This window comes from Nesoenas mayeri, assembly GCF_963082525.1.
Source record: "Nesoenas mayeri genome assembly, chromosome: 8".
Classification (NCBI taxonomy): Eukaryota; Metazoa; Chordata; class Aves; order Columbiformes; family Columbidae; genus Nesoenas; species Nesoenas mayeri.
The window spans coordinates 29,277,055-29,304,771 of record NC_137554.1 but is presented as its reverse complement, the minus strand read 5'-3'; the positions used below and the strand labels follow the sequence as shown (position 1 = coordinate 29,304,771).

At 42.2% G+C, this 27,717-nt stretch overlaps 1 protein-coding gene across 1 annotated transcript in view; it reads left to right on the top strand.

Moving 5' to 3' along the window:
• Positions 1-27,717, top strand: part of RASAL2 (RAS protein activator like 2) — a gene marked incomplete at its 5' end in the record, with an annotated part of 174,163 nt that overhangs the window by 87,691 nt on the left and 58,755 nt on the right. Inside the window, one exon of the mRNA XM_080349135.1 lies at positions 2,185-2,311. Coding sequence (XP_080205261.1) covers positions 2,185-2,311 — 127 coding nt within the window. The remainder of the gene's footprint in view (positions 1-2,184; positions 2,312-27,717) is intronic.

The window sequence follows — 27,717 nt, the reverse complement described above, 5'->3', positions numbered from 1 at the left end:
GTGCTGAGATGTTTTGGGCACAGAAGGCTCCTACCTGCCTCCAGCCCCTGGATGCCGCGTCCCTGAGGTTTCTTCCAGTTGTTGAATAAAAGGGCTTAAGGTGGCACCACTGAGTTACAGATTCCAGATATGGTAACAGGCACCAGACCAACAGCTTTAGGTATAAACAATTTATCTCTAAATAGCATTGCAGTATCAAATACAGACCAGGACTATGATTATCCAGGTTGCTACAAGAAGAAATGCAGTAAGTCGGTAGTACAATTATCCTGGTCAAAACAACAGCAAACCCAGTATTTCACCGATACTGAGCTAAACTTAATATCTGAGCATGCGAAGACCTGCAAAACCATGGTCATAACCATGATTATCAGGCAGGGCATGGCTTTCTTAGACCTGTCAGCAGGCTCAGGGAATTCCCGGTTCCCAGATTGGGGTGTCCTCTCATTGAGACATGGAAGCACTATCTGCTGGACTTGTTAATCAACCATCACATCCCACCTCTGGCCCTGCTCTGTGCCAGTTTTTTGGGGCACTCAGGACCCAGGAATACTGTCTTAGGCAGCTGACCTGTTTGCAGTGACTCCATTGAGACAGCAATAGTTACTGTGGGCCAAGAACCTGTGTAGCTCCGTTCCGGAGACGTGTTCTTCCAGTGTGGTCTCCATCTTTGGGGTATTCACCAGCTTGAAGGATCTTTGGTGTCTTTCGTCTTTTGAACCTCTTCAGAGCAATGTGTATGTTCTTCAGAAGGGCAGAGTGAAGGACACTTTAAATATGCAAAGTAACTGGTACTTGAATTAACCCATGCTGACCACATAAACAAAATCAGGAGGCACAAAGCTGTCTGTATAAATTCATCAAGTAGTTGGGTTCTCTTCCTTATCCTCCAAATCCCTTTGTACGTTTTTTGGGACTGGATTAGGATACTGTCAGGCTTATTTCTTGTTCCCATACATACATGCTGATGGACAAAGAGACTGTATGGCTTAGGCTCTTTTAGAGCTCTTGGCTGTTGTCTAAAGGCCCCGCAGCTGCAGTGGCAGGTGGCATCATTTACCACCTTTTTCCCAGCATAAGCACCCCTTTAACAAAACGTAGTTTTCCTAGCAAGTGTTTAAAGACAAGGTTAGGAAGGAGCAAACCCTGAGGGGTCAAGTTCTGCAAAATTTCAGAAGAGAAACAAGATCTTTCTACATTCAGTACTTCTAAAGCGAATTAGCCTACAGAATTTTATTACTAGGAAACAGTGAGGAGCCCAAGCCTTTCTTGGAACCCTCTGAGGTCCTACTTCTAGGATGAGTTTGCCTTAATGATAGAAGATACCCCCTTTCTCCATGTGCCTAGTGTGACCAGCAGAATGTCCATTTTTCTCTGACCTGCTGTAGTTGACCACTGAATATGTGCTGAGACTGCAGAAATACTTTTGTAATCTCAAAGTTTCACATGTAGGCATCTGACCAACAGCTTCTGCCTGACTTTCCCAGCGTGGAAGTGGGCAAGGCTGGGTATCAATGAGTCCGGCACTGGAGAACCAGTTTGGAAAGGCAGGACTGCCTTGTTAGTCAGATGGGATGGCCATGTTGTGACTTGACTCAACGGAGAGCTTTGGCTGGAACTTGGGAATAAAAGGAGAGTTTGTGACTTTTGGAAGAAGAGGCAGGCAACTCAGGAGGACTACAAGGATGTAGTGAAGTCCTGCAGGGAGAAATTTAGATGGGCAAAAGCCAGGGGAGGTTTAGATTGGATATTAAGAAAAATTTCTCCATGGAAAGAGCTGTCAGGCACTGGAACAGGCTGCCCAGGGCAGTGGTTGAGTCACCATCCCTGGAGGTGTTTAAAAGACACCTAGATGAGGTTCTTGGGGACACAGTTTAGAGGTGGATGTGGCAGTGTGAGATTAACGATTGGACTTGATCTTAAAGGTCTTTTCCAACCAAAACAACTCTATGATTCTGTGATATCTGTGTGGCGCAGGTTGCGGCACAGGTTGCGGCACAGCTGCTCCAGGCTGTGTCTGCACTAACCCTCCTCAGCACTGCCGTGCTTTCCCGGGGAGCCTCAGGAATTCTGTGGTAAGGCTGGGCATGCCGAACTGCATCTGAAAGCTATTACCAGCTGAGTGGAAAATTGAGTCCTTATCAAGATGGCATATTAACAGCTGTCGGCATCCTTTTCATGCAGGTCCCCATCGATACGGTCCAGGAGCCGCAGGTGGATGCTACCAAAGGGCGCTGCCTGCGCCGGACGGTGAGCGTCCCCTCCGAGGGCCAGTTCCCCGAGTACCCAGCAGAGGGGGCCGCCAAACTTGGTAAGTGGAAACCTCGGCCGCAACAAATTGAGTTGAATTTCTAGCTGCAAGCTGTATCGGATGTCACTGCGTCCTGGGCAGCATCCTTGCAGCGAGCCTGCTGAGGTGGGTAATGTTGCAGCTAGGTGGTTCTGGATGTCGAGCAACTTTGGTGTTGTTTGTAAATGCAAAATGACTTACAAACATTAGTGAGGTTACTATGGAGTACCAGAGAAGCTGGGCTTTCACTGCACAGGCAAAGGTTTGTAGCTGAGTTTGTAAGCTTGCTAGACAGCCCTGGGATTTACAACCGAGAGCTGCTGAATGCAAGTTGGTAGGAATGCAGCTTTTGCAGGTAGCTGTAAGTGGTTGTCATTTGTTTTTAGAACTGCTACGTGTGTATGTTTTACCTCGCTCTGAGTCTCTCTGGAATTGTCTTTGCTTCATATTTTCATAACAAGTACTGGATAAGAGATTTTTCTATAACTTACCTCATTTCTGCTCAGGCCGCAGTTCCTGAAACAATCAGCCAACTGCCTGCTGCTGTTGCCTATTGTTATACATGTTGAAATCTAGGGAAAGGAAAAGAAATGGCAAGTATTAAAAATTATAGACAAAAGCTCTGTTTGAGTAGTTTCCCAAGTCCAGATATAGCCTGATTTCCCCTCTTTATTTTCCCCAACCTGTGGCTGCATAAGAGCATCATCCCAACTCTTTCCAGAAGAAAGGAAGAGTGAAGGGAGGCAGCAACTACACACAAGCGAACTCTTCTTTCTATTCCAAGCCTATGCAAGCAGCTTTCCTCAGGGTAGGCTGGTAGGATCTAGGAGCAATTCTTCCCTAGTTCAGCTGTAAAAAATATCAATCCTGGGAGTGAGCTATGAGGAAAAAAGTAACAGGCATCTCTAAACAGTAATGCAGCCTTGATAACATCACTACTAAAGGTGAAGAGCAGGGAAGGTATTTTTCATTTCACAGGTTCGACTGGTTTTTTTATGCCAAAGAATTTTTTTCTGTATATTGCACACAAGTCATTAAAATCTCACTCTTCTATATAGTTAATTAACCCGTTGCAACTGTAGTACTTACTTATTTGTACTTGCCAATAGCACTATTTAGCTCTTCCTTATATGAGGAAGGTAGATAGGATTTATTTTTGGATTTGTTTGATCCCAGACTAGAAGTCTGAAAAGAAACAGGGCAGGTTGGGGATTTAGGAGGGAAAACTGGAAAATACTTAGGGATGAGTGACAGAGAGAACCCCTATTGGATTTGTTTGTGGCATTTCAAATGCAGCTCTAAATGATCATCTTGTTTTGCCATACAAATATTCATTCTTGTTCCGAACTAAAACGAGTATTAAACATGTTTATGCAGTGTTATAGGCAAAGTACTTACTCCAGGTGCATGGCTAGTGAGCTGAATGAAGAATCATATTGCAGTCTGTCTGCACTAGGCAATGCGTATTATTTGCAGCTTTGCAAGCTAGAAAGACCTTTAGAATCTGGGATTGAAATGCCCTCTCTTTCTATGCCATGTGCAAAAAAAAAGGTGTAGAAGAATCTCTAGACTTCACTGAGCATCCTAATAGCTGGAAATCCCAGTGTTACATTTTTAAGCATAACCTTGGAGCCTTCTTCGTTTTTCTTGAGTTGTCATACAGAAGAGATGACTGTGCTGTTTGGGTGTATGCCTCACTGTGTGTTTTGCTACATTTTTAGATGCGTGTGGCATCTTGTAGCAGACTACTTCATGTATGCCTGACAAGAATACATTAAGAGTACAAGACAAAGTCATATCCATGTGCTCTTCTCCATATGAGAGCTGTGACTGGATTGAATAAACACGTTGCAAAGTGTGTAGCTGAAGGAAGCGAGTGTGCAGTGGGAGGGGAAGAAGGGCTTGAGTTGGAGAAAAACTGAGCAATGCCTGTACTGTGAGGATGAGGGAAGGTTATATATGATCCCTGGTTGCAGCACACTAGTTGCTTGTTTTCACATCCTGGTTAGAATTGTCTTTTATCGTGATTACTCAATTCCTGCTAATGGAAAAAAGTGGGTGGAGAGCAAGCAGTGGGAATAGCTTTGTGTCAAAATGTTGAGCCAAGGAGACAAACCAGGGAAGGAAACCATCGAACGTCTTTATAAGAGACAGATGGTGGCAGCCAGAATGTATCACCAGTGGTACAGATAACAACTGGACTAAAATAGCTTTGGAATGGACACCAAAACCTGAAAAGTGCAGCAGAGGCAGCTAAAATATCTAGTAGAGAAACTGCTATGCAGAGCTGATAGGAATATCCAGTTTGCCCTAGGGAAATGTGCATAATATGGCAAGAGCAAGCGTTGCATTTTATGATGATATCTGAAATTACAACTTGCAGATGAGCTCATTAGGGCTGGCTCTAGTGCAGGGGTTAAGGAGTAGCAATGGCATTTGCTTTTTTCCCTAAGATTGCCATACCTCTCTTGTGATTTGTATGAAACATCTAGAGTATCGTAGGAGGTCGATCTTTTTGTTAATGGAGCAACTGGAACGGTATGTGTTCTTCATGGGCTCTGCATAATCAGCAGTAGCACCCATTCTGCAATTTTTGGTGGTATTCTTTATAGCATTGTGCACACACCCATGTAGCACCATTCCTAGGAAGCGTGTGGGAGAGAAACTACCCACGTTACAGCCGAGAAGTCGAAGCAAGAGATGTGTAACTCACCAAAGGTCGCCATTAAGTCAAGTGTGCTTTACCCAAAGGCTGATATAGTCATTCTTGCCGTCTCTTTCATTTTTACCCTTGCTGCAGGGTTGGCTCAGCTGTTTGTGAGGCAGCTGCTGAACCACCATGGTTTACAGTCCCATGTACTAAGATAGACACCAATTTCCACATACTTCAGTACAGTAAGCTGTAATTTGTGCTGGTTCAGCAGCTGCTGGAAGAGCAGCTGAGCCATCCCTTCTGTGCAGGCACAAACCACCGTGGTCACCCTCACATAAGAGCTGGAGGGGCAGACACCAAGATAAAACACGAGATAGAAAGTGACTTGTTTAAACAGGGAAAACTAATAAGATCACTAAAAAAAAACAACTTCAGAGGACACTCACCATCTACTGCTAGTTTAGGAGCTCGCCCTCTGCTTGCAGACAGTGGAGAGGTTGTTTTGAATGTTGAAATTCATAATTCCTATCTGAAGGTGAACTGTACACAGAGTTGCATCAGCAAGCCATCCGTTAAATATACACCATGAAACTTCCTTGGTATGTATCATTGTAGTAATACCTCTCTGGGAGTGAGTAGGCACACTCTAAATATGTCATTTACTTGCTAGGATTTCATCTTGGCAGCACTTACTCAGAGGTGCTTTCCATTCAGGGAAGCTAAAAATGTAGCTGTAATTTCTCCCCAACTCCAGCTTGATAGTCTCTTTCCTTCTTTCAAGTGTTACTTTCAGTGTGTTGATTCTGTTATGGAGTGTGATGCAGGCCCTGGAGACGAGTACCTAAACGCTGTAGGAAGAGGTCAGATGTAGAAAGCTTAAGCTGGTACTTGCCTCCATTTCTGCTTCAGAGCCTGCTTTTTCTAACAGGTGTATCTTTTCCTGCTGGGGAGATTACATCCTTTGTAAAGCATCATTGTTTATAAAAGTGTGTTGGAATTATCCATTCATACAGTAAAAGCATGATTCAGATTTCCACCATTCATACTGTTTGATAGACTAGTAACAGTTATTGCTTCCTTTCCCAAAATAATCCTCTTCTCTCTTACTCTGCTTCCTCCTCACCACCTGCTCACGCTAATTGGGACTTGTTAAGGAGAACATGTAGCAAAAGTTTTGATTCTGGCATCTGGGGGCATCTTTGTGGCATTAATAAGAGATTTTTTTACTGCATATGTGAAAATACCAGGAGGGGATTGAAAGTGAAGAAATGATGGGGGGGGGGGGGGGGGGGGGGGGGTGTTTTTGTTTTTGTTTTTTGTTTTATTTTTAACTTATTAGGAAAGAGCATCATCAGGGATAGAGTGTTTTGAGATTCTCTGATGCTTAGGAAAGCTCACGTTGATGCAAATCGGTTTTCTTTTCATATTTGGAGACAAAGTCACCTGAGAAGGAAATTAAGACCATTTCACTTGTTGAAACAAGTTAACCCTGTTTTTCCTCAGTCACATCTGTGACTGCGGAATGTGAAGGCTCTTGAGAAAAGGTTGCTGAAAGCAGGCCAGAGGTGAAGATGCTCCTTGGAGACTTTTGTTTTGTCCTCACCTTGAGTCACCAGCGTTGGGAAATTTTGTTTTGTATCCAGTCACTTGGACTGATCAATGGAAAAACATGGTTTGTACCCTCTGCCCACACCAAATGCTCATGTGCTTGCTGGTTGTTGCTGTCACTGATCTAATTGTTCTAAACAATATTAACATGGCATGTAGATGAGGAGCTCTGCTGGAATGGTTCTGCAATATGAACAAGCAGTCAAAGGTGACAGGAGGGGAGGCAGGGACTCCTTAAACTACATTTATTGCTTACAAAAGTGGCTGGAACCACACAATTAGAGCAGTTTTTTTGTTGTGTGGTGGTTTGTTTGCTTGTTTGTTTGTTTGTGTGCTTGTTTTCCCTCTACCTGAAAATATACTCCAGTTTCTTAGCTGCAGAGAAACAAGCCACCAAGACTGAGGACAATCTGGGTAAGCAAGCCTTACAGCTTTTAGGAGCTTCTACAGAGACAGCGCTGCATATACAGTGTCTGCTGTGTCTCGGTGTCTGTGCACCCTTGCAGAGCTCTCTGGCTCATCTTCCAAACTCTTGGGCTGGAATCATCTTCACTTCATCAGGGAACCAACTGGAGATGGTCCAGCAGAGATCATTTGCTTCAGGAGTATGTGACCCATACAAAGAGGCTGAGGGACGTGGGCTTGTTTAAGCTGACAAAATAAGAGGCTGAGGAGTTGACCTGATAGTCTGTGGCTTCTTGAAAGAGGAGCCAAAACCTTCTCAATAGTGGTAGGTGATAAAACAAGGGGGAATGGCCACAAATTGCACTTTGGGAGATTCAGATTGAGAGATTAAGAGAAGGTTTGGCACCAGGAGGGTAGTGTGGCACTAAAACAGGTTGCCCAGCAAGGTTGTAGAAATTTCATCCTTTAAGGCATTCATGGCTCGGTTGGATAAAGCCACAGCTGACCTTATCGGGTGTTAGCAAGGCCCAGCTTTGGGTGGAAAAAAGGACTAGAGAGCCTCCAAGGATTCCTTACAACCGGTGTTTCACTGCTTCTGTTATACGTACTATTCCTTTTTGACTTTCTCTTCCTAGCACGTTTTTATCTGCCTGTTATCACGTAGCAACTGTAACTTGTCTCATGCAGAGACCTCTCTGGTTGTTTTCAACCTGTTTTTTTGCATGAAGTAAAATTGATGCTGCATATGCGTTCCCCTTTTTCCCGAATAATTTGTGTCTTCAGGCCAACAAATACTGAATTTGAGAGTGAGATAAAGGTCTCGGAGGAACCACGTTCCTCCTCTTTCTTTAAAAATGCATGGCTAGTGAATATATGGGAAGGAGACTGGTGAAAATTGCAATGTGTGCTCTGGTTGGGAGACAAGCACTAAAGTGCAAATAGATAGGAAAGTGGGCACCCTTACTTTCCTGATCACACAACTGTTATATAGTGGGCACCTAATCTGGAATTCTAGCTCAGTAGCAAATATCCCAAGTTGGATTTTTTGAAAGCTGAATTTCCTTGATAAAGCATGTAAATGAGAGCGCTGGGTTTCAAAGCAACTGCAGCTATCCCTGCCTTTTACAGGAAGACTGAGGCTGCTAAAATTGATCTTTAGATCTCTAAACAGCGTCAGGAGTGCAGTTTAGGGCTAATAAATCTACCTACTGTACTGTGGTGAACTACATGTACAGTTTTGAAATTCGAAGATTGAGTTTCAAACATTACTTATAACTTCCCGATCCTCTGGCTTAGGTGCTGAGTTTATAGATTTTCATCTTAGTGATCATCCCCTTTGCATTCTCTCAAGCTCATTTTTTTCACTAAAAATCCCAATGAATTCAGAATATTCTCTGGTCACGCAAACAAGGGAAGAAGTGATCAAAATGAAGCGCCAATCTGGTTGGGAGCCAGATCCATCTGCATTGCTATCAGGCGACCGGGTAGCTGTGCAGAAATTCTGCCTCCGTGCTGTTTTAAAAGGTTACATCCAGAGGCTTGGAAATGGAGTGAGCCACCCAGGATTAGGTAAGCGATGCCGGGTTTCATTGCTGCCTCTTCCCTCTTACAACAGTTCCTGCAAGCGGCTGCTGAGCCCTCCTACGTGGGGATGATTGCGCCAAGAAAACACACAGCCCGTGATCTTCCTTCAGGTAAAAACTTGGCAGGAGAGAACAGACATCAGCTAGAAAGATTTCCAGGGTTATTTCAATAACTACTGTTTCTGAGACAAGGTTGTTTGCAACTGAAACAAAGCTGAGCCTTGCTTTCTGTATATTCCAGTTGGAACGAGTACTTTGGGATGAAAGAATAAACAGATTTACTCTGTGCTCACCACATAATTACGATCCTTGTGCACTAAGGTTTAGGATGAATATCTAAAAAGGGTTGCTACTTTGGGATGGGGGAGAGGGGTACAGTCTGTTTGGGAAGAAGAGAGATTGTTTGTGACCTGGTCAATGAAAGAACCTGCAATGCACCAATCTGTACATATTCAGTAAAGATTTACTTAGGAAAGATGCAGGAATTTGAAATAATGGATTTCCTGTAACTCCTAACAAAACTGTATGCTGAAAAAAAGGGCTGTCCCTTTACCTTCCACTGCTCAACTTTGCCTACAAAGAATGTGTCTTAGAAAGTAAGGATGAAAAAATGCAGTTTGCCGCTCCCTGTATCTCAGCTGTAGGGACTTATAATGTGTCATGATGAAATAATTTTCCCAATAGCACTGTCTGCTTGTTCACTGTGTTGCTATCTGTAAAACATCCATCTCCTGTCAAGTGTTAAGCGTGGCAGGGGTGCAAAACAAGGCTTTGGGTTTAGCTGTCACATTGAGGGGTGTGTTGAACAGCAGTATCTCTGGCAAGAGGATGGAGTCACATGTGCTGACTTGACTTATTTGCAGCTCTTTGGGTTTGGCCAATTTGGGCTTGCACGAGCATGTTTGTATATACATCCACAATATACATGTGAGAGGGATTCATATCCTGCTCTCTCTCCTGCAGACCCAGAAGCCTAAAGGATCAGATGCATGACTGTCTGTTGCCTTTTTAAATTTAAATTAGCAACCCTCCATGAGTGGTTTGGGATTTTTTTTTTCTTATTGACCTGTAAGTGCTTTATATCAAAAAACTGAAAGGTCCCCACCAGCTGAAAGGTGTTACCCTAATGAGATCAGAACAGATCTGGTTGGCTGTGGCTTGTGGTGGCTGCAGGAACTGGCTGCGTTTGGTGAGCTGGAGGTGGGTGCTGTGCACATTTGGCCTCTGTTCTTCTCTGCCCTCCAGCCCTGACCTGACAGCATTGCCGGAACCTCCAACCTTTTGCGAGTTGGGATCTGAAGCTTCTGGCCCGTGGAACAGCACAAATGAGTGTTTGCTAAAGACTTTGTCTGCTTCACTGTCTCATGGACTCTTAGTGCTGTGACTGTTGGGTGTGATTAGTGGGGCTTGTAGCTACACCAAGATCAATTCAAATTCTGAAACTTTAGCAGTCTTTAAATGACATTGTTTACCCATCATGTTCTATCCCAAAATGCAAATCCATGCAAACTGTGAGCTGCATTTTTCAAAATCTCTTGTGAAATACAGCTGCTTTCGGGCAATGTTAAAGAACCAACAGGCTACACAACACATCGTCTACTATATCCTACTATCTTCTGCATCCACAAAGGAGGTTAGGAAACTTTGGGAAAAGCCCTGAAGCAGTCTGAAATTTGGACAATGTACAGTGCAATTTGCCTGCCTTGGAAGGATGAAGACTTTAGACAACTCTGCTTGAAATTAAAACTGACTTCAGGGAGGCCAGATGTAACAAACAGGGTGCCTGGATCGCAGTGACATTCCCCCCGGGCAACTGGAGGTATTTGTATACAGAAAATTGCCAAGCTGCTATCTTCTTCTTCTATAACGCAAGCAAAGCCAAAGCATTTTGTTTTGTTCTAAATGCTGCTGAAACTTTATTCCCTTGGACACAGATCATCGGTGCTGAAAGCCAAGTTTCATCATTAAGCAAATTTTATCTGTTTAGATCTTAAACCTTTTAAGAGCAGAGATTAATGGGAGTTTGAACGCATAATCTTAACTTTCTGGTGTTGACACATAAACCATTAGGGTTCTTTTTTTCCCCCCATGGAAATGTATTATGACATCCCTACCCACTGCTTCCAGCACACACAAAAAATCACTTTAGAAGATCTTAAATGTTTGTGATGTGAGCATAAAGAAAGCTTTATAAGTAGAGCATGTTGTGCAATGTAGTAATTGCTGAGAACTGGTAGCTCTTGGGCCATCTGGGGCAGATTTGTTGGCTGTGTTCTAACCAAATGTCAGTTTATTACGAAGGAAGCTATCATTTTCCGTAGTTTTCTCAACAACAACAGTAAAAAGTTATGTATTAAATTCTTTAGAGAAATCTACCTTAAATCATGCATGAACTTACTGTGGATTGTTAAATTTTGTAGCTTCTCCTTTATAGTTGTTTGTTCTTGTGGCAAAAAGTAATTACACTTCAACCAACCATGTATACTTGCCTTTTTGCCTTCAGTAACAACTGGCTTAACTCTTCAGGGAAAATTAACCTTCCTTCCTACAGCCTGAATTTCCGTATCTGAAGTCTTGTCTAGAGTTAATTTGAACTATTGAACAAAAGTTTGGAATGTTGATGTCATTGTATCTGGTTCAGACTTAGGTATTAATTACAGAATTAGGTGCTGATCAGTTCATTGCTTTAGCATAAATTGATATTGCCAATGCAAATGTCTTTGAAATTGGATTAAGTGCATCTAGTTTGAAGTTCATACGAAATTAAATATACAAAATTCTCTGCAGTGTGCACACTCTTGTCTCCCTGCTTTACCACCCTCATTGGTGCCAGTTCTATCATGCGTGTGGCAGGTGAATCGATTTGAATTCACGCAGCAAAATCCTGTTCGCCTATGTGTTTTGTTGATGGGTTGGCTTTGAATCTCATCTGGTGGATGTTCCCAAGAACCCTGCGGCCATGTGGTGACTCCAGCACAAAGGAGATGGTGGGAACGCATTGCTTAAGGACGGTAGGAGAACCGAGTTGATCCCACTTCTGTGCTTATTCCTGGTATTAACAGCAGCCTGGAGTTCTAGCGGCATGGGTGCAATGCGAAGCTGCTCTCTCTGAGCTTTGAGTGCACTTATAGTAAGAGCAGAGCCAAGGCGGCAGGGATCCGAACAAGGGCTGTGCGAGGTTTTTAGAAGAGCTTGTGTTACTGCCCACTTCTGCCACCGCTGAAGTCTGTGCTCTCACATTTTTACAGCTGCTCTTACTGGAACTACTTCTGGTATGTCTTTGTGCATTGGTTAGGGCTCAGGCTTCAATGTGGAAAACTATTTCATTAGGGTTGCACATTTTTCTGTCCTCGGCACAGCCTTTGGTTCCCTATCTCGTGCTAGCTATGCATTGTGTTGCAAATTCATCCACTTCTGTAGCATCCGTGTTGTTTTGTAATCTTTTTAGAGTCCAAACTTCAAAACACTAAAAGTACACGCACAATATTTGCTGGATGAGCCTGTACAGTGGGAAAAACATGGAGTCCTTCTGGGGGACCATTCAAGCCAGGAACTTTAAATAATAGATTTGTTTTAAGTAAATGCAGTATGCTGAGTAGTAATACCATCACTTTTTTTTAATTTTAATGAAATTTGGGACTGTCACTTCTGCCTTTTTTTTTTTTCTCCTTTGGTTTTGTGTTTTTTCTAGAAGATTTGAACCAGTCTTGTCTTCTCTTCTACCTCCCCCCCTGTCCTCAGCGTACTTTCTCCAAGTGAATATGCACAAGCAGGACTGGCTGGTACTGTGCTATAATAATCAGTGACCTGCCCTGTATTTTATCTCTAGAGTGCTGAAAACCTGTGAATCCTTGTATTTTAGTTTTGGCATTATGGATTGCTGCCGTGGCTTCTGGCAGGTTTCCATCTGTGCCTGTGAACTGAAACATCTCTGAAGGTATTTGTTGAAAGGCTTTTGTATGTCTGCATAAAACATGCTAAAGAACTTTTTGTCATTGCTGCTCTAGGATCCAAAGTTTGGGGGATTTTCTTTCTTATAATCAGCTCTGGTTGAGGATGGCAGAACTTGCTAAGAAAGGTATAATGGGGCAAGAAATCCATTGTCAGTTATATACTGAGCTTTTCCATGCAGAACCTCAGGAGATTTGTTTTCCATCAGGCTGTAATATACTTATATCTTCAAAATGGTCTATGACCATGAACTAATTAATCTCCACAATGCCTCTGGGACATAGACAAGTAGAGTTGTTAAAAAATAAATAAAAGAAGCAGAGTTTTGGGTATTTCCTGTGCCATCTTGTGATATTTACACTTCAGTGGGGCAGCGACACACCTCCTGGGGTGTACTACTTTTTATCGATGCATAAATAAAAAGGTTCATAATGTATGAAGTGGCTTAGGTATTAAATTAGACTTATTCAAGCATGTACTGGATATTTTACTAACCTGCTACCCCTTTTGTAAGTGATCACTCACATAACACAAGGGGAGGAAGGAATTATAACCGTGATTTTTATCTGCAAAAACAGACAAAAATGTTGCAGCAGCACGGCAGAGAGATAATTTACTTTAAAGAAAAATAATAAAGCCACAGAGGAAAAGTGGGCTATTGAACTCTGCTGGAGTTCATCAGAAACTCCTCTAACAGGCACCTCCGTGTCGCAAGCAAATCCCCAATTCCCAAAAGAAGCCTTGGAGATGGAGAGGACTATACATTCTAGCAGTGATTAGTGTCCATTAAGATTCAACTCGGTGTCCAGTAAAGTGCTTTTGGCTACAAGCTAATAATTATTGATGCATATTTGAGACTGCTTTGTATTGTGCATTACCCAGTGAAGAACTGAAGGGTTTTTCTGCCTTTTTAAAAATCTTAGGTGGAACTGCAAGTATTTCCTTGACTAGCAACCTCTTTTTTGGAGCGCGTTGGTTATAGTTTAGGTGAGAATCTGGCCATGGAAAGCTACAGGATTTCCTCACCTGTGGTCTTTTCCCAATAGAACACTAGCAGGGGGGTCCAGAGCAGTGGTCACCAACCTGGCTGACACAATGATCCCAGCGTTGTGGAAACAACAAGTGCTTTGCTTTGGCGGTCAACTTGGTGACCCTTGGGCTGCAGGTGATGTTGGAGATGGCTGGGAAACCCTAATGGAGCCTCCAGAGCTTGGTCGCTTCGAATCATCATTGGATTAGCGCTCTGCTCTTGGGTTGGCAATGAGTGAAAGGTGGTCAAGAAACCCTCTCGCCCAGGAGCAAACAGGAAGGATTTGAGAAATGGGATTTTTCTTGGATTTTAGAGACTCTGAATTTTGGAAGAGGTGTTTTTAAAACAACGTTGGAGGAACAAAACACCACCTTGCCCCGCTCCTTTTTCAAACTTCACGCCTTTGTTTCCAACCGGCTGGAACCGGCACAGGGCAGCCATGGCCTCTCCTCACAGGCCTCCCCCTCCTCCTCCTCCTCCTCATACACTGTTTCTCCCTAAATTTTCAGCAGCTTGAATCAGACAGCATTTCAGAAATACTTTTTTTTTGAGGTCGGTACAGCAAGTTTTAGGGTTGACGAAAATATATATATCAAGACTGAGCCTTCCCAAGTCACTAAAAATGCTTTATTCACAAGAAACGGGCAGATTGCGGCCTTGTTGAAGAGCTGGATCCAAAATTTTAACCCTCCTGTTTGAACCTGATTTAAAATGCTACAAAATAAAAAAGCAAAACGTGGAAGCAAAAAACAGAAAGGTAACAAGAACTTAAAAAAATAAAATAAATAAAGGGGACAAGAGAAAAGCCAGGATTTGCCCATAAAAGTGTTAGAGCTCTTTGAAGAGACATACAGACTAACATCCCAGTCCTCACTTTTTCCAGCTTTTCTGTTGTGCCCTGTGGTATATACATGAATTGTCTGATGTTGTTCCACCCTCCAGAGAGATGCTTTTCTGTGGAATGAAGGGTTCTGTATAATTACCACAGTATTTGGGGTTTCTTTTTTGCGGATCGGGGCGGTGTGAGAGAGGAGATTTGCAATCGCTTATGAGCCATTACCTCTTTTTTGCAGAATCTGGCTCAACTGAGATCATGAGACCGTTTTGCCCTACTGTTCCTGGTAATTAGGCATTTCTAAGCAGCAGGTCAAACCAATTTGTTTTGAGGGACTGTTTATTTTGTTCCACTGCTATTAGTGACAAGGTTGGGGCGGGGGGTCTGTTTTTTTGGGCTACTGTTCTTTCCCAGTGCTAATCTTGGTGCAAGATCCCTGGGTGTAGTTTAGCGATTGGCTTTGGAGAGGGCAAGGGAGCGATTATAATTTTCTATTATTTATTTTGCAGTCAGTATTGTTTAAGCACGCATTCAAGAAGTTTTTTTCCCCAAGGGCCACGCTGTGCTTTTCATGCAGGTTTCTCATGTGAAGCCTTGGCAGGGGGGGTAAGGGTGACCAAAACTACAGTTTCTTCCAGGGAAAACGCTGTGAGGGTGTGCGAGGTTGTTGCTGAAGACAATGTACAGCAGCTTGTCTTAAGTAATCCAGCAAGGAAAAAACAGAGATGGAAATTAGAGAAAAAAAAGGGCTGAATCAGGGAATATTGTGTGCAAACGAGTGCAAAATTAAGAGTAAAATAGGTAAGTCGAACCCCCCTGCACAAACGCTCTTTCAGGGCCTGCAGAAGGGAGGGGAGAGCTTGCAGCCTCCTCACTCTTCACAAGCAATTTTAGCCTGTTTAGCAACAGGCTGAACAGCTTTGCATTCCTCTTGTGTGTGTGCTTGTCTGCTCTGCTCCTCGCTGGCAGGTGGGATCTGCTGGGAATCAAACCGTGGACTTTTCAACTGATCCGACTTGACACGCTATTCGCAGCAGGGGCATTCGAATGTATAAGGGACGTTATGCTGGCAGCAGCAACCAAACAGTGTAGGTTTTTGCTTCTCTGCCTTGAAGAACAGATTTTGTCTTTTTATTTTAAAGCAATGCCATAGCTGGAAGTTCAGCTCTCAGCACTTCTGAAATAAAAAAGAACAGACCTCAGGAAAAGGCTTTTGGTATCAGACTTCACCATTTCACTTTCAAAGCCATAGATCTTAGATTGAATTTAAAGAAATAAAAACAAAGGCAGTGGCAGGAAACAAAGTGTGTGTGGGGGGGTAAAGTTCATTGTTTAAGTGACTCTCCAGGGCTTTTTTGGTTCCGTATATTTCCTAAGCTGTAGAAACATTTGAAGGGGGGAAATACCATCAAATAAAGGACAGTTTTATCAGACATGTTCAGACGCAGCTCCTTGTTCAGCTGACAAAACCATGTTTTCATCTTGACTGGCTTCTTGTAGTCCGGACAGTGATACCAGCCTCTTAAGTTTCACTGTAGCTGATTTTAGACTTGGCATCAGCTGCTTGAAATCCCTGAATTTTCTCAGCATCAGACATGTTTTTGCTTCACCGGAGTCTCCTCCTGCCCACACCCCCGTCTCCACTCCACCCTGAGTGCTTGTGCTGGCTTTCAGCTCCCCCACCCTCTCCTGGGACAGGAAAAAATGAAGCGTCTGCCCGTCCCGGGTAGATTATGTCGCTGTTTGCAGGCAGGACGGCGTTGCAGCCCATACGCCGAGAGGGAAGGCGAGCGACCGAAGGGCGGCTATTGTTCAACTGGAGCCAAGGAGCTGAATAGAGAGTCTTGTGCTTGACGGGTTCAGCTCTGGCTTTTCTGCATTCCAAAGCGGCGGAGGCTGAGAAAACAAGAGCACGGGAGAGAAGCGTGCAGAGGCTCCACTGGCTTTGTGGTTGGCATGGTGGTGCGACCATGGTAGAGGTTTTAGGATTACCGCAGAATGCAGTCCACAGGTGAGAAAGATCCCTCCTGACACGGGCCGTGCACACAGGGACTGTCTTGCTGCGGTGTCTCCAGTGAGGAGGGATCAGGTAGGAGGCACATAGGTATTTAGCTGGAAATTTAAAGTAACTAGACATAAAGCAACTAGAAACCTTAAGGTTTTTTTTTTTTTTCCTTGTTGCATGTATGTATTAACTCTTCTTTTCCATTTTATACACAGGTTTTTAAAGTGATATTTACAGAGATTTGATGTGATGAATGGAAAAGCAGATTATTGGTACTTTTCTGCTCACTACTACAGACATTAAATGTTAGCATTCAAACATCGTGTAGATACAAAGATGAGCAACAAGTTTTTGTAATGGCTTTCAAAGTTAAAAATCTAGTGTATCGCTACTTAAATCATTAGGTTTACTTTTCTCCCTCTCCCTGAAAGCCTTTACTTACCTAACATAAATCAGTACATTTTTATATGACATTGGATTTCTGGATAAGGCCAGACATCATTCTTCAAGGGCACACGGTGGGGATATTTTCCAGTGTTTACTTGTGGCTGGCATTGCGTGATGTTTTCAGCATATGATATCGCCAACCTTGCTTCCTGTCCTCCAGCAAGTGATGGTAAATCAAAGCAGTTCACAAGATCCTACAGGTTGCTCGTAAAAACAAGAAGGTTTGTTTTCTTTTCAATATTAAGGACATCGCCTTAGTAATGCTGCTTGCTTTTCTAGCAGCTTTTGTCTTAAAATATATTGTTAAGTGATAGCAAGCTGGAAAGCATTTAAATTTTGTGGCTTTTGATATAGTTACACATTTTTCAGTAGCTACAAAAGCAATAAATGTTGTCTAAGGAAACTGGGAATGAAAACTCCCAAGTTAGAAGTTTTCTACCTTGGAAACAGCCATTAATAGACACTGATTATGAAGTCCTTCTTAGTAATTTTCCTCCTCATCTGTACACCAAGGAGAATACTAATTTGCTAACTTGGAGAGACTGTTTTTGTTAGCCTGGACCAATGAGATTGTGCTGCAGCTGCTTTTGAATTACATGATCAGAAAATGAAAACATTCTGTCTTAGATTTTTGGACAAATGTGTTTCAAAAACAATCGAACTTTTGGCAAACTAATCAGAAAAGCTCATGGCAACGCAATCCCGGTCCCTTCCAAGATTCATTAGGTGATTTTGGGGTGGTTACCAGGAGGTACCCTTTAGAATTTCCTGTCTCTTTTGGGGGCTCTTTCATACGATTAACATGTTAATAGGGTAGTGAATTAAAAATACAGTGCTGGGGAGTTCTGGAAGGCAGACTTGAGCAGCAGCTTACATTCCTGCAAGTTCTTCATGTTGTGCCTGGCTTTATCTGATACTCATGGGTGCTCTTACACTTCTGCTCTATCTAAATCTTTGTGGGGGAGGAAATGATGTAATTGTAATGAATACTTGGGGTGACTTCTGTCAGAAAGATCTGTCATGGCTCTTTAAAGCTCATGGGAACAAATCAGCTTCACTTGTGTATAAGCAGGAGGAAGGGGCTTTCTGGTATATTGGGGCTGGAGCTGCTCTTTGCCATTTTCTGATGTCTGGGAAGAAGCATTGCACCAGCTGTGGAATATTGGAAGTCCGAGAATTATGTGATGCAGCAAAATACAGGGCATGGATGGCTTTTGTAAGTGGCTTGTTGGCATCAAGAGACAGATTAATTTTCCAGCCTGTAGAGGTACGTACCTTTTCAGAGCTTTAATTCTCCACAAAGGGAATACTTCCTTTTATCTACATTTCTTGGCTAATTGGCATCAGAGAGCACAAATGATTTTTGGGAGAGCTAATAATGGTGGGATTTGAAACTGGGCCAATGGCAGAAGGGAAATGTAATGATCCCCTTCCATTTCATTTTTGTATGTGTATGGGTGACTGCTTCTAGTAAGGGAGAGGGAAATCTGCACGGGAAGTCAGCAAGCAAATGTTGCAACTACAGTCAGCGCTTTACAGTTTCAACAGCATCATCTCCACATGTTAAATGGTCAATAGACTTCAACTACGTGTCTTACAGATTTAATGGGAAATGATGCCAAAATGGTCGTGGTAAACATAACTGCAAAAACTGGGTTGCGGAGTCAGGCCATAGCTGGTTGTCTGAGCAGATGATGGTGAATCTGCAGAGAGTTTCCTTCCATAGCTGCTCCTTCATCAGTGGATCTGCTGTGATGACACACGACATTGCATTTACGTTCTCGTGCACCTTCAGCACGAGAGAAGTGCCAGAGAAGTGCAACAGCTCCGCTGGTGTGCTTGCTTAGAATAGGCCTTCAAAAGTGGTGCCAACCACAACCATTCAAAAATGCAAGTCTGGCTTAGAAAAGAGGAGATTGAATTTTTTTTTAATTCATTTTCCTGCTTGTTTTGATCCTTTTTGGAATAGGCTTCAGTCAGATTTTCAAGCTCAGAGGCATTCAAACTGCGAAAGCCAGGTCCTTTTGCTAGAATAGAGGCTGTAATTGTCTCCACATGTATTTGATTCCAGGGGTAATGGCTACAGGAAAAATGCCAAATGTGCAAAATACAGCGTAATTCTAATGCCAGCTTCCACAACATTCCTGCTCTTAAAGCCCTGTCTTGGTATGTCCTAAGGTCACTCTAAAATGTCGGCTCTATTTTCCAGGTTAACTCTCACCACAGTGTCCAAAAAGAACCTTTAAGATATTGTGTCAGTCAGAAATTAAGCCCGTGTCCACAAGATGGAGGGCTTGGTATGTCCTTGCAAAAATTCCATGAACTATACAGTCTCTTACCTTGCTGCATTTCCTTGCTTCACTGCTAAATTTGGTCCCTAATTTGGAAACAGATGAAAAAAACCTTCCATGTGCTGCCTTTCTTGTGCCGATGTCTAGTGTTTTGGAAAGGCCCTTGGCCTTTGGCAGTTGCCTTATTTTGCTGCTTACCTAGATATTAACATAATATTCCTATAAACACAGGTGGAACTGAGTTGTAAGAGGGAGGGAGACCACATGATTCATAGGCAGGGGTAGGAAATCATATTGCTGGTCATAACCACTTATTCTCCAGAATGCTCTTGCCTTTCTGCTGCATACCTGGTAAGTGCAAGCTGCATGCTTTCGGGCTTCTAGACACCAAGAGGTTTTTGGTGGTGGTTTTCTGTCTCGTTATCTGGTATTAGGAGTGCAGGTTATTGTGAATTAGTCTCTTTTTTGTTGTTGTTGAGTCTGTGCCAATTAAGGAGAGTCCAACTCCCACCTGATGATGTTGGTAAAGCTGCGGTTTCTCGATATATAAAGGGAACAAGCAGTGACCTCAGGGTGGAGTGAAGCTCTCTGTTGGCACAGCACCCTCAACCCTGCTCTGCAAGAATCACTGGTATTGAGTTTGTGCTGAAAACAAGCAAGTTGAACTCATGGGAGTGCTACGTGGAGCTGTCATCTTGTACTGAACCATGTAGGAAGAGGGTAAATAAAGCCAAAGTTGATGGGATGGTGGTGCGATTCCTACATGATCTGACCACAAGCTTAGGAAGCCATGTGGTCAGTAAAATATCAAATACTGATCATGTTGAATCACTTCCCAAAATACTTTGAAGCCATCTGTGTGGGCCCCATGCATTCTGATGGCACCAGAATGTTGCAGACTAGATGATGAAGACATTTAGTTCTCTCTCATCTGAAACTGTTTTTCTCAAAATTGTAGGTCTCTGTTGTCTATGTGATCATGTCTAGTCACAGAAGGCAAAAAACAACCCCAAACCAACCACCACCCAAACCCCAGGCCTCACTCAGTTGTTCTTTCATTTGTTTGCTTGTCGGAGATGTCATCCCACTAACTGAAGTCTAAATAAGAAATGCCATTCCTGGCTGTTTCCCGTCTCCGGTTGAGTGTATATGCCCAAGGAAAACCAGGAGGTCCAAAAGTACTAGTTGAGACCAACATGAACGATGGTGGTATGCCAACAAAACTGCCTTAATCAATTATTTTCACTTGCAGTTTTTTTCTGAATTTGGGCAAAATTCAGCACTTAGGAATGAGTTGTGCAAACTATGTGGCCCACAGGGTGACCAGGGAAAATTGTTCTCCTTTTCCATGCCTGACTGCAGCATTCTTGGGGAAGTGCTTTGCTGTCTCAATAGCAACTTGGAGGACAGTTTAGTGCAAGGTGTCCCCTTTCCCCAAAAACCTGCCTGCTGGTTTTCTCTTTCTGATAGTTCGTAGCACGTCAGCATCTTGAAGTGCAAAGGATCGAGCAATTGAGTCCTCAAGGATGGTAATAACCTGTCCGATTGCCAACCCCTTGTACTGTACCCCTCCCTATCAGGTACGTCACAAACACTGGGAAGAATTGTTTAGAAGGTACTTTTCCCATGATGTTCCAATATAATTTCTGATAAATCTGTCATATGTTAAGTGCTTCTCTTCTCTATCTTTCTAATAAAGCTCTTTTATAGTGGTTGAGAAGAGATAAAATCTGAAGGGCCTTTAAGATTGTCTGTAAAATAGCAGTCGTGCTGTGCCTGAACTGCCCAAGCAAGATTTGTCCCTTTAGAGACAAGGCAGGTAGGAGTGGATATTTGCTTTTTCACTATTTTCCTTCCAGTGGCTGTACAGCAACAGTGCTCTTTCTTGTTAACTTTTAGCTTGGTCAAGTTTAAGCTGTACTTCCATTTGAAGTTTAAATTTTTTGGGGATACTTGTTCAGAAAAACAGTGATGCTGGTATCACTTGAGACACTGGTGATTTCAGTCCGTGTGGTATCGAGGATCAAAAACTCACTCCCCATTCCTCTTTCATACTACTTTAAAAAGGTGGAAGAGCTCTTGGATTTCTGGGCTGGATCTTCAGGTGTGTGAAGCAGGTGGTATAACTGGGCTCAGTGGCTGGGGGTCAGACCCTGAATGTTGATATTTTTCGTGTTCTTCATCCATTCTTGCAGATTTGGCACCTTTTCGGGCTTCTTAATTTTTCTTTCAGTCTTAGCATTAAAGTAACATTTCTAATGCTGCGTAACTTTAGAATTAACGTATCTCTAGCAAAGATGCTAGCTCAGAAATCCTTTTTTTAAATAGAAGTGCTTGTGATTCGGTTCATTTCAAGCTGTCACATTCACATCACTGAAAAAGGGCTTCCATATTGATCTTTGTGCTTGGCAAATCTGGGAAAGTGTGGGGTTTGTTTTGTTTTTGGAGCTCCCCATTTGCAGGACATGTTCAATCTGCTCTTTGTTTTGAACACCCAATGTTTTTGGTTGGATGGAAAGAATATAGAAGGTATTCTTCATGAACACATTCTTGGGAAAAAAGTCATCGCATGAACAGCAGCATCGGAAATGAAGTAGTCTTTATGTACTGCTTGTTAAATATATAGCTGGGCGTATTCATACTTTAATACAAGATGTCTGTTTACATGAGGCATATGGCTCACAGTTTGGAAAGGCGCTCCAGAGTAAATGACTCTGTAAATAATGTCTTGACCCTAATTTGGAATTAAATTAGCTTAATGTTTTTAGAGTAGTCATTAATAGGTACTTTCAAAGTACCATACTCTAGCAGCATAACTTAGCTGAATCCCTTGGCTATGCTAAGGATACCTGAAGTTGGACTGAGTACAAAAATGTAATTAAGTTGGTGTGGAAATGGGGAAAAGAAGCCATAATTGCTTCATCAGTGAAGTTCTGAATATCCAGCAGCTCTCCCCAGCAGAAATACTTGTGTCAGACCTCTTGGTGCTCCTGGTTAGGTCACTCTTTTGTAATGCTAGTGAATTGTTTTTCCATTACAACAATAACAGGACAGTTTGACCTGTAGTAGTAAAACTATTGCTAGTTCTTCTCATTTCTGGAACTGGCTTACTTAGGGTTAACATGCCTAAGAACCAAAATCACAGTAATTTACCTATTCTTCAATTACAGTAATTTTTTTAAAGATCATTTAATTGCATCTTTCTTGCTGTACATGAGCAGCATGATGGTTCCTTCTGTTCTTACCTCCTCGGCCTCGAGGTAAAGCCAAGTTTCTTGCCTTGTGCAATGCGGGACATTCTCTGTGGTGTGGATGCGGGTCCGTGTCTCGCTTACGCTGTTGATCTTCAGCTGATGGTTTGACTCCCAGTCTTCCCGCACTCCTCAAGCACCTCTTAACACATCCCAGAGGTAAAAAGTACAGGGCTGTATAGTCTGAGACGCAACACAAGTTCATTTTGTGGGCAGGTGCAGTGAGCAGCCTGGAGGATTCCTCTACAGTCTTGCATCAGTTTTGCCAGGAAAACACAATACTGGGATCTAGAGAGAGAACTGGGGCAGACATCCTTCTAAAAAAAAAGAAGTCACCTTATTTACATTGTGTTAGAACATTCAGGAGGAAAATATTATGGAAAAATTGATGATGTGTTTTAGAAAGAGTTTAAAATTCAGCTCCTTAGCAAAGAGCTTCATAGGCTTCTAACAGCCTTTTTTCTCAACCTGAAAAGCATGTCTGTAATTCTGAGATATTGTGTATACTCTAATTATTTAAATGCACCAAGGAAACACAATGTAATGGGAGATCTCTTAAGGCATAGTAGCTTGCTATTGTGGACAAGATTTTGAAGCATTAATTAGATTAATATAGGCAGTTAGATGTATCTTCATATTGCAAGGGAAGTTTAAGCCAACTTCTGTGCTGGTAAGTGGTGTTCTTTGTGTTCAAGTAAACTAATTTAAATTAACTTTGTCTGAAAGGACCATGACTAGAATTACGTGTTTAGCCTTTTTTTTTAAGTGTTTGTGGTAGGTTTCTGTAAAGATGAAGTGATTTTGCTAGGGAGGCTCAGGGGCACAGAGGAGCATTATAAAGGCTGAACCCTTCAGGTTTAGTTTAAGTTTTCATTTCATTTGCTGACCTGTTTGTCTCCAATGCCCTGTCAAAACTAAACGTGAAAATAGCTCCCTGACATTATTTTAAATGTCACCTGTAGAAGGGAGATCTTGCCTGTGTTGTTATATACTGGAGAACTTCAAGGTTTGTTGTTTTTCTCACCTTCATTTTGATCCTTTCTGTCCCTATTTATCTTTACAGGTTGTCAGCAGGCGCAGCTTTCGCTGCCCCTGGATTCCTCGCTGCTCCAGCAATTGTTGTTTAGGAAATTCTTTGCTCTGCCTCCCCGTGAATAACCAGTAGGTTCATGTCTCTGATCCCAGCGGGGTTTGGAAGGATAGTGATGTTCACTCTGGAAAGCCAGGGGAACTGTTACCCTGGTGAGAGATAATATTGCGTCAGTGCTGTGGCATGTAGAGGTTGTCATCTTCAACTGGATGAGAGCTGCTGAGAGTGAGTGCGAGAGATCACGGACTGTGCGAAAATCACTTCATTAAGCAATCTGAAAGGATAAAATACTAGATGATAATGTGTACGTGTGGGCTGGTACTTCATCAGCATGGTTTCACTTTCCACAACAGAATGGACTGGCTTAAAGAGAGACCTGAGTGTCCATCAATTATTTTTCCTCGTAAAAAAGGGCTTTCTGTGTACTTTGTTGTGCTCCAACAGCACTATCCACAGCTTCTCCTATCTGACGTAAAGCTGCTATTGATTTACATTGCAATAGAATTATTCTGTTCAGCTACTCAGCGCTTGTTTGTAGGATTGTGTCACTGGTTTTGCTTATGTAGCTTAAGCCAAGAAGTTGTTCGTGTCACAAAATAACCGTGAATCCTTTCACCAGGATTCCATAATACGCGAGTTACTCGGCCTTGTCCATCCAGATACTCTTGAACGAGATTATAGTGTGGTTAGAAGGCTGTTAAATTGTAATACCACTCCTCAAAGCAAAATGACTTTCAGTATAGATAGGCATTTAAAATGATTTAATGTAGGAAACTGAGCCTTTTCCATATAGAATTGACATTTTTAGGTGTCTAGAAAACTTATTTTCGAGCTAGCTTGCTTGTTCTGTGCTGTGATGTTGAATAGGATTGGAAAGTTATTAATGGCTTGGCATTTTTGTGGGGCAAAATGACTCAAATAACTTTCTCTATTTCCTAATGGACAAGTGTAGAGGCAGGTAGTGTTGTCTGGTATATATGACATACATCCAGGAGTTGGAGAAGCAGATGTTTATTGTTTCTTGTGGATTAACTAGTGCTGCAACCTCAGCAAGCTGTTTCTCATGTCTTTGTGAAAAAATCTGCCCTCTCCCTACCCACTGTTCTGAAGGGAGCATTTCATTTTTTTGAGCGTGCAAGTATTCTGACTTTATTTGCTCCTAAATTAACTGTAAAACATTTTAATAAGAATGGCTTGGGTGTACAATGTCTAATGTATGTTGCTGTGAAGACACCATCTTCTGACTATAGCAATATCCATCAATCAGTCCGTCAGTCTCTCCCTAGTGCAAGTAAGATCCATTTTTCCTGTTCTTCTAAGTGCCTCATGCAGAGAACATTAATATGTTATGATTTATAATACTACCCCGACTTTGTGCTTACAAAGCATCTGCATCAGAAGGCATCTGGGCTCTATTATTTGCATATATTATGAATTATCATTTACTGAAACTCCTGTAGAAAAATCTGAGCACTCATGCCTCTGTGTAGTTTGACTTATCAAGAGTGCTGATTTTTAAATCCACAGGATGGCAAAGCTGCTTAGCTTCATAGGCTTAAAAAATCAGAACTGTAGGAAGGTGACATTTCTGACAACAGCAGAAAGGAGCAGAAGCTCATTCGCCGATGTTAATGGAAAGAATTACCTGTTGGGGATGTATACAGGTTGAAAATTATTAGTTTATGTAAGAGGTTCCAAACCATAAGGGCTTGGTTTAATTTCCAACCCTGTGGACTCATTTCCTTTTGGAACTCAGGGGTGAGAGAGATGAAGCCAAACACTTGGAAGGAGTTTTCTCCTGCTTTCCCCTGCTATGCTCTGTCACCACTGGTGCTCATTTGGGCAAACAGCACCTTCTTAAGGCAGACACCAGCTGCTTCTTACTCCTGGTTTGGGTTGGGGTTTTTTTATGACTACTTTGCTGATCTCTCCCATCTTTCTATATCTGTCTGCTACAGGATATTTTCACATTTTGCACACTTCCGCTCTAGTCAGTAGAGCAATTTGTATCCCTATTTGCATTGATTCAACAAGTTGGATTTTTTTCCCACTGTTGGTAGGTCTCACAGCATGAAAATAAGTTAGTTATGTTTTGAATATTCCTCTCATGCTTATTCGCAGCTTATCTCAAAAAAACGGTTGTCCTGGAAAATTTGGACAAGACTTTTTGAAAGCTTTTGGTAAGCTCTAAAGCACAAGACCTGCTTTAAGATGGAGAAAGGCAAATTTAAGCAGCTGTTCACAGTTTCTTCTGCCGGTGGCAAGCTTTAGGAGACCAGCACTACATCCTTCCTGCAGCTGCGGAACACATTTAGTCTCTGGTTTTCTTGCAGAGCAAAACATTTTAAAGTTAAAATCAATGCTATGGAGAAGTTTAAAGATGTTTTTGAAGTGATTGTTTGAAACTAGGTATTCAGAGGATGTAAACAGAGAGGAACTTTCTCATACCAGGGTATAATAATGAAGAATATCAAAGCATAGATATGTCAACTGGTGCCCAGTGGTTGGGAGATAAGGCTGGATAAATTAATTATTGGAACTAAGGAGCAAATATCTGAGCACGAGTGGAGTTAACCATTGGAACAGCTTACTGAGGGAACAGACTGGCTCTTTCTGTCTTGTCTGTTTATGATCAGATGTCCTTTTTTGCTGGAAGACGTGTCTTTATCCAACTAGAAATAATGCAATGAATAGGTGAGAGTCACTGGGTGATATTCTAAAGGTGCTTCAAGTCAGGTTAGGGGATTGTAATCATTAATTCTACTTTAAAATTTGATGGATTTGGTGTTTCTAAATGTCAGTGGTTCTTCTACATCTATCTATCTATCGCTTTAAATTTCCTGGATTTCTAATGTTGGTGTGCTTGTGATTTAATTTCATACAAGAACTTTGCAATTGATGCTTTTGTTCTGAGGTGTATCTCCACCTTCCGACAGACCATTGCTCCTGCACGATATTGTGTCCTGTTAAAATACGTAAATACTCCCCTACTATTTATCTCCTTTTTATGCATTTTTTTCCCCTCTGCGTGTTGCCCCAGGAATGTTAATGTGCAGGAGAGGTCTGCATATGAAACACTTCAATACCCTTTCAGTTTCTGGTTACATCCTCCTGGCTGAAGTCTTTGGCAGCTCTGACTTCATTTTTCACAAAATTTGTAATGTTTCCATATTTTAAAATACTCCAGTAAACCAGTTTCATATTTGATATGTGATATACTTCCCCTGTTATCACAAGCATTGAGAAGGATGAATAAAGCTAAATTATGATATGAGATGAGGCAGCTAGGGAGGAAAACAGCATCTGCACTCCTAGAAAGGATGCAAAATGGGTAAGCATTCATGGGAAATCAATACTCCTAACTTTGTTTTCTCTAGGACCTATTATTTATGGCGTTGATAGTTAATATTGCAAATCAAACCAGTTTTTAATGGAAGGACAGGCAGGTGGTGGTTGGGCACAGTGTTTGTTTCACAGAAAACTAAAAGGAAGGAGGTGGAAATTTTGTTCCACATTGGCCAACCAGATAGAAGAAAATAGCGATCTAATCCTCTCTAATTTTTTCTTAAATTCCATTCTCGTTGCAAGTAGATTTACGTCATCAGTTTGTAGAGTCTTAAAGAAGAATCTACTTGTACAAGTTGGACAAAATGTGATCCTCCTACACACAGTGTAAGATTTGTTGGAAAAGCTCATTTTGTCAAAAAAACCCACTGTTTTTTGCGTAGATGGGAAATGTATCTGATGCTTTTCTATTGTTGGTTTTTATATAATGTAGATGATGTTTCTGGTTTGTTTTATTTTTAATCCATCTGTTCATACTGGGGGTGGAAACACGTACTTTTTGAGTGTGACCAGCACTGCCCATGCTGCTGTGGTGCCTCCTCACTCCTGAACCGTCTGCCCCATGTTCCCTCAGTAACTGTGAATTCCGTATCACATCTGCCCTGCTTGGCAGGTGTTTTATGAACAAATCTGCCCTGCACAAACAATACTTGCTACAGTTTGTCTCGGTAATCGGAATTTTCTTCCCTGCTGGGACCTGATAGCTGGTTTATTTCTTCATTTGTTGGTTGGTATCTAATTCTTCACTTCGCTGATCGAATGGCTTTTTGTTGTTGCTGGTTTGGCCTGGGTTTTAGTCAGTGGTCAGCAAGCGTCCCGGTTTGTAATAGGGACTGGCAACTGTATAAATTATTTAAAATAAAGACAGGTTCAGCAAATGGTGAACAAAAGGCGGCTGTCTCTTTAAAGAGTGCAGTTTGATCAGAGCATCAG